Source organism: Triticum aestivum, chromosome 3D (assembly GCF_018294505.1).
Source record: "Triticum aestivum cultivar Chinese Spring chromosome 3D, IWGSC CS RefSeq v2.1, whole genome shotgun sequence".
NCBI classification, from domain to species: domain Eukaryota; kingdom Viridiplantae; phylum Streptophyta; class Magnoliopsida; order Poales; family Poaceae; genus Triticum; species Triticum aestivum.
In genome coordinates this window covers 524,823,608-524,835,778 of record NC_057802.1, presented here as the reverse complement: position 1 = coordinate 524,835,778, position 12,171 = coordinate 524,823,608, and the positions used below count along the sequence as shown (strand labels likewise).

Below are 12,171 nucleotides of genomic sequence, written 5' to 3'. Positions count from 1 at the left end.
ATGGAGGTGGACGGGACGCCGGACCTGACGGACTTCATGAACGACTGGTTCTTCGGGACCGTCGGCGTGAAGCACAACGCCGTCGCCGCCGGCTCCCCCGCGTACGACCTCACGGGCGAGAGCAGCAGCAGCAGCAAGAAGAAGCAGTCGTCGGAGAAGAAGCCGCAGAGGGCGGAAAGCGAAGGCGGCCGTAGTGGCGGCGGCGGCAGCAGCAGGGGCAGCAACGCGAGCAAGCAGACGCAGGAGTGGCTGGAGGAGGCCAAGAGGATGATGGTCGGCTCCGGGTCGCCGGGGCGGATGGGCTCACCGTCCAGGCAGGTGCCCAAGTTCGCAGGTGGCAACGGCACGGAGCCCTCGCCGGCGCTGGACCGCCGGGATCCCATGTCACGTTCAGCGAGAAGGTATATCGGATCATTCCGTTCGTGCATATGCACGCGGCCACGGGCCACTGATGCATTGTGATCTGTAGCTTTTGGTGCAAAACATCGTGTCGTCTCACAGCTCATTTTTTTTATACACGTATATTTTGATTAGGGCATTTTGGAAACCAAGCTTCATGAAGGTCTTAATTTTAAAAGTTCTAAGTTTTCAGTTTCAAAAAAAATCTGAAAATAAAATACACATGCATACAAGGATGTAATTGTATGTGTGTAAAATTTTAGGATGAAATATCTTGAATTGCGAGCTGCAAAAAAAAAATCATGGACTTCGAGGACGAGCAATACATATGCTAAAAAACCATAGACATGTTTTCTTTGTGTAGCTCGCATTTTAACATATTTTGACCTGAAAATTTACACACAAGTACATTATGTCTCTAGGTATATGTGTATTTGTTTTCAAAACATTTTTAAACTAAAACGTTTGAATTTGGAATTTTATAAATTCGGCCTCCATTTGTCATTTTTGGTTTATTTTCTATTATCTAACACAATGTGAAAAAAATGCTCTCTCCATTATTTTTTTATGAAGTGTATTAATTTTTTAAAGCCAAACATTTCTATCTTTGATTAAGTTTGTAGAAAGAATACCAGCATCCACTATACCAACAAAGTCTGTTAGCTCCATCATATTTCGTATTGTATATATTGTTAAATTTTCTATAAAATTGGCCAGGGATATAAATTTGAAATTTAAAAATATTAATATGCCCTATCAAGCTCACATTTAATATTTTTATTTTCATCGTAATTGATATTTTTTGTAACTATAATTTCGAGAGGTTTTTGTAACTCTATCATCAGCTCACTTTTTGCACAAAAGAATTCGCATATTTCGTATTTCGGGTTTAATGGGCCAAACTAGGCCGAAAGCATATTACGACCGGCCGAATGATGATGAATGAGTGGCCCAGTTTCAAACCACGCCGGAAAACTTCGCCACCCACTGGGCGCCGCTAAACGCTGTTCCTCCCGGCGTGTACGTGCAGGCACCGGCAGCCGGGCGGCATCGGCGACGAGATCCTGCAGCGGGCGTCCATCATCTCCTCGCCTCCGCGCTCCGACACCTCCACCCCGTCGGCGCCGCCCTCCCCATCCCCGTCCCTGCCGCCGAACCCGCACTCGTCCCGCCGCAAGTCCCGCTTCCACGGCCCCTCCGGCCCAGACCCCTCCGCCTCCCTCCGCCGCACCACCTCCTCCGCGTCCAACTCTCCACCCACCGCCTCCGCGCCCCCGCGCCCCCTGCACCACCGCCGCCACGCGTCCGCCTCTGGCTCCCCCGCCGTCGACGGTTTCGACGACGGCGTCGCTCGACTCAACGCCTTCCTCCGCCGCCAGCGCGCCGCCCTCGCCGATCTGTCCTCCGGGGACCGCTCCTCCCGCTCGAGGTCCACGAAGCTCGTGCTCTCCGACGCCTCCAAAAGTAAGATCAATTGGTCCTCATGTTTTATCCCTGAAGCGTATCTGAATCTAACCACCAGTATCGCTCGCTCGCTTGCGATTTTGTCGTGTTGATTTGGAGCAGGTGTGAGCTCGATCGTGGCGGCGATATGCTACGCGTGGATGCAGTCGAGCAAGGGGGACGGCCAGGCGGCGGCGGTGCCGGTGGTGAACATGCGCCGGAGCAGGATGGCGGGGTGCAGGCAGGCGGCCTGGCTCCTCTACCACGTCGGGGTCGACGCCTCGGCCCTGCTCTTCGCCGACGAGGTAGGCCATGCTTTGCAACAATGGGGTGCTTGATTGTACTTAGATGGCCAGCATGGGATTCTTCTCCGACAGACAACTGTCTAGGTCCCGTTCCAGAGTTATTGGGCGTTTATAATTTGGGCAGAGGCGACAAAGATGATGAGGCTATACAGCAATTCATCGCAGTCGTGTGCCCTGCCATGTGGGTGTTCTTAATTCCGATTGGTACCATGTGGCCGCCATTCCATTCGAGTGAATGGCGATGACCGATATATGCTTTGTGTAATTGCGAGTTTGGGTGCTAGCCTGTTCCTCATGTGTTGCCCCAGTTCATATGCACAGCAACAAGTGGGGGATGTCATGAGTATTGCCACATTTATTTTTCTGCATAAGGTGTCGAGGATAGCAATGTGCCGTGGTGGCAATATCAACTGCTTGTTCCTGCACATACATCCTGGGTAAAGTAGATGTATAATGTGTGATGCTGACTTTGAGAGGCTGAACTGAATTATAGGTTGATATGGAGGGATTAATAATGGATCAGCGGGCCAGCTTGGTGGTGGTGGGGCAAGATGTTTTGAGATCAAACGGTGAGGTAATATCGTGTACTTGCGCTGAAGTACTGTTGGTTTGTCTGATGAAGAATTCATATGGTTCCGTCATTTACTTCATAATCATGCTTGTTTTTGTCTCCTAGGCGGGCTCAGTTTGCACACTCCTCGCCAATGACCATTCTGAAGAAGCTTATGCCCTACTTCAGAGCCTGGACATAAAGAAACTTCTGGTTGGTGGTGTATTTTCAACCTGCTCTAGCGGCCATTGTGCTTAATTTATACTGGCATTCCTGATTATGTTCTGTGGGTTTGCCCTCAGCTTGCAGGTATCCTGTTAGATACAAACAACCTTTCCAAGGTGTGCTCAGAGAAAGATTCAGAGGCGGTGCGATCGCTCTTGCTCGGTTCCTCTGAGCATAAACGGCATGAATTGTTTCAACAATGTAATCTACCCATCTTTGTCTGACATTGATTTGCGAAGAAGCCGTATAGAAAAGTTGCAAAATCATGTTAGTAATAACTATTGGAAACTTTGACCTTGTTTTGGACCAGTGATGCTTGATCACAATGAGCATTCTTTCGTCGAGTTCTTGAAGAACACCTACAGAAAGTCATCCACAGATGGTGAGTTTTCTCCAGAATATCTTCACATGGTTCCTCACCTATTTTTTCGAAAGTTCTTTGCTTAAGTTACTGTACTTATCCGTGTCTAAGATAAATTTGCAACCTGCCTATTCTTACTTAAAACTAAAACATCATTGATGTTTTACTGCCGATGCTATTAGAGTCGATTTTGCTCTGTTAGCAACTTCAGTTAGTAAACATTTCGCCTCTTACAGCATCTATGACTCGGATGAAACTTCAGCAATAGCTCATCCAGTTCTAAATGCTATGTTTATTTTTTAACTACATTACTCATGCATTTTTCCTGAAATGGTCTGACATAATTTTATCCTGTTGTTCAAATTAACTAGGTGCTGGGGACAGTCCTCCAGAGCAAAAGAATTCAGTTTCAGGGGCATCCCAAGATGCTAAAAAATCCAATTCAGGTAATGTTTTTAATGCCTCCATTATGTTTGAAAGGCAGACCCCCCATAAAATCCAACGCCTGCAAGAGCGCCAAATTTGTCTGGTTTTACCTTGATTCTGAGAGGAAGAAGTCCCAGCTATCATTGCTTGAAACAACCAAACACTCGTTTTGAATATTATATTTTTTATTATTGAACTTATACCCAGTTTACACTTTGACTGCTCTTTCTACACTTACTATGCTAGCAGCTAATTGGTGAAGCATCAAAATCCACTGTGCTCATATATATATGCCAGTGGAATTACCTTCTTAGTGTGGTGTAGGCGTGTAGCTCTGATGTGGTTGTTTTTGTTTCCATCACAGCTAACCAGAAACCAGCGCGCGGAAAGCCTTCAGAAGAAGCTCCTCAGGGGAAAAACAAATTTTCCTTGGCCAAGTTTTTTGGTTTTGGTCGAAAATAAACTTATTTACTAGTAAGCAAAGCTACAAAGTCACTTCATATGCCAATGCAATCTATTTATTTTACGCCATATAGCTCTAATTTGTTTTTTTTCCATCACAGCTAACTAGTGACCAGCACGCAGAACTAGTGGAAAACCTTCAGGTGAAGCTCCTCATCAGAAAAACAAATTATCGCTGGCAAAATGGTTTGGTTTTGGCCCAAAATAATATATATTTTTGTTAGTTTGAGTTTTTTTGGTCAACTGATATATCGCAAAACTCGATAAGTATCGTGCGTTGTCTGTCTAGGAAGTATGAGGCTCGAGAACCTTTCTCCTCATATTAAGTTCATGTGGAAAGAGCACCGTATGAAACATTTTGTAACTATTCATCATATCGGCTGTTTGGTCAACAAGTTTACTTTTCCATGTTCGCATATTTGACTATCTGCTAACGAAGCAGTCCCTTTTTTATTCTATTTTATATTTTATACTAGAATCGTGAGGAGAGCGTAGGATGCTGCTGATTGCAAGTATGCTAGTATAACATAACAAAGACGCATACAAATTCTCTTCATCTAGATTCTATGGCATTCCTGGTTTAAACAATGGCTGTCAGCCAATGGGGAAGGCATGAGCATTGGAATGGATAAAACTTTGTCAACTTCTCAGCTGATGGTAGGTATGTACTACATGATTGACCTGTTCTCCAGGGAGCTACTGTGCTCACTTTTTTCTTGAGCCCTGTATACCCTATGTATGTGTATTTTTTTTAGTCTGTATGAAACATAGTAGTAGCCTTTCATCTGCATCTGTTAGCCACTATTAAAACTGGCCCAGTAGACGTCCCTGAGATCTCAACTTGGGCATGGGGGTTACCAAAGCTGCATGGTCCAAATGTGACCATCACTGAAAACCTGGGTGAAAAACAGTGCACTCTTTGACCAGTCGCCATTAACAATAGCACAGCTGAGTTAAATACAGCTATTGTACCAGTATCTTGTGTCCTTGTCCATACCTGCTCTCCTTGTTCTTGAACGGAGGAAAGCAGAGGCAGTTTGTTAGTTAGGCCGGTCAAAGTAAGTGAGTGGAAGATGATAACAAAGAAATCAGAGGCAGTGTAGAGTAGAGTACTGCTAGATAGGAGTTAGGAGTTGGGAGGGACCAGTTCTCTTAGCTGGAGTTCCCCTGGATAAACCAGCATGATTGATTGGGAAAGGCCATATGCCGTTCTGCCTGTCATGTCGCCACCCTCCATGCATATGCATGTTTCTCCATCAGGACCAGGCTGTTCCTCGCCCCCAGGACTATCCTGTGCCCCTCCATGCCGATCCTCCATGTGCATGCACAACACGCTCCAATGGAACAGAGAAGAATGGCCTCAGGCCCTCAACCTCAACCTCAATCAGACAGACATTCACTCCCCCTCTTACACACACATTGTCACATTACATGGTAGTAGTATCTTGCTCATAACATGGTGAAATGTCCATCATCATCCGCTCTGTAATGTGGCGGCAGTAACAAACGAATGTAGGTAAGAGCACCTAGCTAGCCAGCGAGCGAGCGAGGGAGCTCATTCGATCTTCCATGCGTAGAGGAAGAGGCAGAAATCGGAGAACTCGTCGGCGGCGGGGGCGGCGGCGAAGTCGGGCAATGGCGAGGGGGAGGGGGCCTGGGGCTTGAAGATGAAGAGGGCCTGGCGCATGCCGGTGCCGAAGAGCCAGTCGTGGGCGTCCCAGTAGACCTGCACCTTCATCTTGTTGATGGAGATGCAGTCGTTGCCCCTGAACTTCCACTGGAGGTGCTTGACGAGCACGTTGACGCAGCCGTCGATCTTGATGGCCATGTCCACGTCCGTGCCGCCGCCGCCGAGGTTGCCGCTGCTGCACTCGATGCTGATGTCGTGCAGCTTGCCCTTCTCGTGGAACCTGGCCCGGGTCAGGAACCGCTTCTTGCTGAACACGTGCTCCTTCTTGCACACCATGGCCGCGTCCCCCAGCGAGAGCGACGGCCGCGACCCCGTCCGCCGGAACGCCTCCTTGTTCTGGTTGCCGAGCAGGAGCACCACCTCCTCGCCGGAGACGACCGCCACGTAGTAGTCCGACACCGGCTCCGGCTCGTCGGAGAAGCGCGCGGCCCGCAGGTCCCACACCACGTCCACCGGCCGGCCGTCCACCTGGAACTGCTTGGCCCCGTACTTGCGCCAGAAGTGCCACGGCTGCATCTCCACCTTGCACGCGCTGCAGCTCTTATTGGCGCCGCCGCCGCCGCCCTCGATGCCGCCGCCGCTGCCGTGCTCCCTTCCGCCGCCGCTCTTGTCCTTGCCGCCGCCGGCCGACCCCTCGATGGACACCTGCATGCCGTGGGCCAGCAGGTTCCTGCACCACGTCACGGTGACCAGCCGGCTCTGCCCGGAGATCACGGCGCGGTACACCAGCGTCACCGCGCTCTGCCCCGACCTGGTGGCCGGCGCCGCCGACGCCGGCGCGTCCGGCAGCTGCTTCTCGCCGGACGAGAAGCAGGAGGGCACCGAGAACAGGTCCTGCATCCTGTCTGCCCCTCGCTAGCTATGACGAACTGAGAGACACGAGAGGATGGATGGATGGATGGATGATGGGCTAGCAAGGAAGGCTACTATACATAGGCGGCGGCGCGGGGGTGGGGGAGCGCCATGGATCCATGCAGCAGCGGAGCCAGCATGATGACGGAGCTCGGTTTGGCGAGGGGGGGAGGGGAGGGAGGCAGTCGGGCAGGAGACCGTAGACTGGCTGGCGAGCGAGCCGAACCGCGCTGGAAAGTGAGCTGTGCACGAAAGTGAGTTGGGGGGTTGCCTTGCCCCCCATGGGCATGAGGTGTGGCGTTTTAAACCATGAACCTTCTTCATCCGCTTGCTATTGCTATTGTTATTGCTATTGCTATTGCTATTGCTTGGAGCGAGTAAATGCGTGCGCCATCTCGCAGGCCCGGTCCGGCCCGGGGACCGATCCAGCCTTGATTCCTCCGCGGGCCATTACACTATGCTCCGATCCTAGGAGTATCGTATATATTTTCCATTTTTCTACTACCACGCTTCACTATATACTAAGCTTACGCTGCCAACTTTCACCATGAGTGTCGACGACGAGAGGCCATGGCTGATGCGTGATAGCTCTCAGGCAGTGTACAGTGAGCCCGGGGTTACTGTCTGGGGGTCTCGGCGACGGCGAGCAGCGGCATGTGGGCAACATGCTGGAGATCATGGCACATGCACATGGAAGGGCATGTGGGGATGTGTGGCGCCGGATTTCTGGCCTCTGGCCTCTGGGGATCTCTACTTTTAATGAACGAGTTGGTGAATCGTCTCCGTGGTTTATTTTCGCTGGTTTTTTTCGTCTCTTCTCCCACCACCCCCTCCCATCCTGGTTCATCGGTTTATTTTTCTCTTCACTCTTTATTACAACCAGAACTTTCCTAACCTATAACAAATCACGGATCTAACTTCCTTAAATTATGCAAATCAATTGATTCCTTTTATTGGTTCAATTTGTTTTAGGAAACAAATAACAGATCTTCAGGAAACAAATAATACATTTTAATCTAACTTCCTTAAATTATGCAAATCAATCGATTCCTTTTATTGGTTCAATTTGTCTTAGGAAACAAATAACAGATCTCTACTCCTAATGGACGAGTTGGTGAATCGTCTCTGCGGTTTATTTTCGCTGGTTTTTTTCGTCTCTCCTCCCACCACCCCTCCCACCCTGGTCCGCGGTTTATTTTTGCTGGGTTTTTTCGTCTCTCCTCCCACCACCCCCTCCCAGCCTGGTCCATCGGTTTATTTTTCTCTCCACTCTTTATTACAACCAGAACTTTCCTAACATATAACAAATCAGGGATCTAACTTTCTTAAATTATGCAAATCAATCGATTCCTTTTATTGGTTCAATTTATCTTAGGAAACAAATAACAGATTTTCAGGAAACAAATAATACATTTTAATCTAACTTCCTTAAATTATGCAAATCAATCGATTCCTTTTATTGGTTCAATTTGTCTTAGGAAACAAATAACAGATTTTCAGGAAACAAATAATACATTTTAATCTAACTTTCCTAACTTATCTAAATCAATCGATTTCTCTTATTAGTGAAATTAGTTTTAGGAAACAAATAACAGACACGTCACAACTTTCCTCCCAATAAATAGTTTCTTAACATTTACAAACTTTCCTAATCAGACACGTCATAAACGGGCAGGTACTGATATCATGTTACCAAACAATAAAAACCCATTTGCATAGAAATCAGTTCAAAAATCCTAACTTTCCTAAATTTTTAACTTTCCTTGATAACAACCAATATTTCCTATGTTTTCCACCTATTGAAGGAAATCACCCCTCCATCGATATTAGCATTTTTTTGAACTGAGATCTCCGGGTTATGATTTTTTTTTTTTGATTCTTTCCAATTGTGACCTCTCCTTCCACTCCGGCTCCTTCTCGCATAAACACCTCCACCATAGCCAGGTGACACCGCCCCAGACCTCCTGCCTCTCCACACCTTCTCCGCCACCTCCTTCTCGTACTCCATTAACAATCCCTCCGCCACATTTGTCCACGGCGGCGTCGAGGGCATGGCGCAACAGCGTACCAGCGGTAGAGCAGCGCATAGCAGCAGGAAGCAACACGCAGCAGGCGAGGCGAGCGGCCGACGGTGGAGGGTAGAGATGCGGCCGGCGTGGCTGAGGGGGCGGCCGGCAGAAGATGGCCACGATTGGAGGCGGCGCGAGGCAGGGGCGCGACAGCGGGGCGAGCGAAGGGATAGGCGGCAGCAGACGGGGCGAGCGCAGCCAGCGAGAGTGTGGCGCGCGGCCAGGGTGTGTCTCGCGCGGGGTACAATGGTGCGGTGGCTGCGGTGAGCGCGACGGCAGCGGCGGGCGCGACCGACGCGGTGTAGCACGGGCGTGGGCATGGAGAGGGAGTGGCCCCGCGGGCGCGGAAGAAGAGCGGCAGGCTCGGGCATGGGCGTGCATAGGAGCGGGCATGTGCCACGGGGTCAATCCGAGGAGCTCAGTGGCTACCCCTGCAATGGCCATGGCGGACGGCGGTTCTCGGCCACGGCAAAATACCTAACGAGAGCAAACGAGAGGGGAAACATGGGAAAGGCAAGAGGAGATCATGGCGGTGTCAATGGCGCCCTAGGGGAAGACATGGGAGCTCTGGGCGACGCGGATCAAACGGCAATGTCGCGGTGGCCCAAGGTTGAGGAAGACGGCAGCGACGTCGATGCGGGGGTGCTGGACTTGATCTCGTTGGCGCAGACGAAGTAGCGAAGGCGTTCGGAGCTCCTCGACAAGCTCCTAGCCCGCAGGGAGGGCAGTGGCCATGTGGACGGGGTCGGTCATGGTGGCCGTGGCGTCTGACTTCGTCCAGATCGACGGGATCGAGCGAGCGAGGAGGAGAAGTGGATTTGGGAGGGGGCGTCGAGGAGGAGTGAGGCCATGGGGGCAGGGAAGGAAGGGCGTCACCCTTATCCATTCCCCTTCGATGCCAGCGAGGTTGTCGGGCGGGAGCCCGGCTCTGTAGCGACGCGGCTCGGGGAATAGGAGAAGACGACCGCGCGGGGACTGGACCGCTGAGCCGGTTCGGTGGCAAGGCCCGGGGGGCAGGGCGAATCCCCTTTTACATCGTCCTTTTGGTTTTTCAATGTATTCTAATCTGTTTCTCCTTTTTAACACCGTTTTCTATTTATTCTTATCAACTAAATGATCTCTACTCCTAATGTCTCAGTTGGTAGTCTCCGTTTCGGGTTTATTTTCGTCCCACCTCCCGAGTGAGGGAGAGGGGGAGAGAGAGTGAGGAAGAGGGAGGGAGAGGGTGTGTGTGTGAGAATTTGATGATAAAAAAGGTCGTCATTGTCACTTAATATGTATGAGAATATTAAATGTAATATTAACATAATTGATATTAAAATTTTAAAGTTAATGTGGCTCCATTGCAACGCACGGGCGTTCTTCTAGTAGTATTAAGTGCATTCTCATTGAGTATTGCGCCAAACACCTTGCAGGCAGGGGAATTGCTGAACGAAATGCCTTGTTGGCCACTTGATCGAGCTGGAGCTGTGGCAGCCAGGAGATCGAATATGCTCTACTCCTAAATAACGGCTCGCTAGGAATTTGTGTGTGGCTGCCTGTGGCACATGCGTGTGACAGCCAGCACGGATCGATGATCGTCCGGGGACAAGGGGGAGATCTCGCTGGTTAGTTAATCAACTGTATCGGATTCCGTCAGGTGGATCACAGGCTAAACTCACTGGACTGGACTGCAGCTCAGAGGGGCTGCGCACAATTCGGTTGCTGTGCAGCTAACTGCAGAATCTGTCCATTCTCCATTCTCTTTTTTTCGAAAAGGGGCGGTCAATGGGCACAACTGGCCTTTTGGACAACCTTGAGAGGAAGAGATGACAGCACTCTTGAGCTGCTACTGCTAGCTGCTTGGGCCGGCTGTGGATAGGGCTGTAGATGAACCTGTGGACGACACATGTCGTCGTTGTCAGTCGTCACAAGCCACATCTGAATCTGGCCGGAGTGGTCAGCGTCACGGCGCGCGCCCGCCTTGTCGTGTAAAGCTTTTGGCCTTTTGGGAGTGGTGACGGACTGATGGATGCATGCGCCGACCGGCGACGGCGACGTCGACGTGCGCGCGAGAGCTGGGCCGGGCTGAGACGGCGAAGTGACTGCGGATCCGTTCAAACATGGACTCCGTGCTACTAGTAGGATGCACCAGTGCTCGTTCGGTTCTACTCCTTCCGTTCCAAAATAAAATAGATGACTCATCTATTTTGAAACGGAGGGAGTAAGCCTGAAACTAGATAGAGAGGAGTAGTAAGGAGGAAAGTTTCAGCCTGAAGAAAGATGGTCAAGGACCGGCTGGTTAAGTCAAGGGGTTGGTGCGTGCTAGCTTTCACTTAGATCTGGTACAAACTCGGGTCTTTTTCACTCTTTTAGATTAGATTAGATATGCATGGCGCCGTGCGCTCGTCGATCGGGTGCGTACGGCGGCCAGGCCGATTCGTGGTGATCAAGCTAGGCCGTGCCTCGGTGGAGATCTTCCGGAGATCGTCACGATCGGCACGGCGGAGCTAACTAACGCACCGAACTGCCACGCGGACGCACATGCCTTCCGGTTGCGCGAAGTTTCGCCGGGCGAGCCCGCACATGCGTGCGCCCGTGGCTGGACCGTGGTACGCCACGTCCGCCGCGGCCGAGCTTGATTGTCCTAGAGACGTACGCCCGGCCGCCCCGGGGCCGTCCTTGCGAATGGGGCATCGTTCGTGCCGGAGACGGTCGACATGGGGGACGGCCGGTTTGATTTGATCGTGGTTCGTGCAGCCTCGTGGCTTTCGGGGGCTCCCTCTGCCCGCGCGTTGCTCTTCGGCGGGTCCACACCCTGCTGCATCCGAGGCCTGAAAGCCTGCTCGTGTCGAACGTTTTGCCGCTGCGTCGTCGTGGAGCAACATTAACGTGGCGAACACAGGGCCGGCCTGCATTTTTGGGCAAGAGAAGGATGGAATTTAGGAGGAAACAAAGTCCATTTTACACACAGGTTCGATTTAGACCGGGATTGCAAAGTTCAAGGTGCAACCGGCGGGGATTTCGACGCGGGGATTCGTTTCGTCAAACCTCTATGAGTTCAGAGTTTAAAATGGACCTTTTTCCGGATTTTATTGACTCACAACGAAGCGACGGATCTTGAGGGGATTCCTATGGCAAGAGAAGGGTGTTGCTCGAAGGAACTGCTTAGCTACCTCTGACATTATCACTCTTTCAAGAGCTGACAGTGGGCTTGGAGTCGGGGATCTCCGGGTACCCTGCTACTGGTTTGCACGACAGTGTTGTCGGCAGATGATCCCAACGGTTGTCAGTAATAACGACAGAACTATCTCTCTCTCTCTCTCCCTCCCTTTTTTTTTGCAAATGAACGATGCAACTATGCGACACCACTCCATTCCCTTGGTAGTAGAGGTAACAAAATACGTGTT

General features: G+C 50.7%; 2 protein-coding genes across 2 annotated transcripts; one reads left to right on the top strand and one right to left on the bottom strand.

The window, feature by feature from the left end:
• LOC123076447 (uncharacterized) lies at positions 1–4,880 on the top strand. Its single transcript, XM_044498691.1, has 10 exons — positions 1–401; positions 1,400–1,863; positions 1,966–2,147; positions 2,641–2,721; positions 2,824–2,910; positions 3,000–3,123; positions 3,233–3,304; positions 3,655–3,729; positions 4,074–4,183; positions 4,273–4,880. The coding sequence occupies exons 1-9, from the start codon at positions 1–3 to the stop codon at positions 4,169–4,171; spliced, it is 1,584 nt and encodes a 527-aa protein (XP_044354626.1). The 3' UTR covers positions 4,172–4,183; positions 4,273–4,880.
• A 638-nt stretch (positions 4,881–5,518) lies between these two features.
• LOC123080211 (uncharacterized) lies at positions 5,519–7,022 on the bottom strand. The gene has a single exon (XM_044503108.1). The coding sequence runs from the start codon at positions 6,699–6,701 to the stop codon at positions 5,727–5,729; it is 975 nt and encodes a 324-aa protein (XP_044359043.1). The 5' UTR covers positions 6,702–7,022; the 3' UTR covers positions 5,519–5,726.
• Between the last annotated feature and the right edge of the window lie 5,149 nt (positions 7,023–12,171).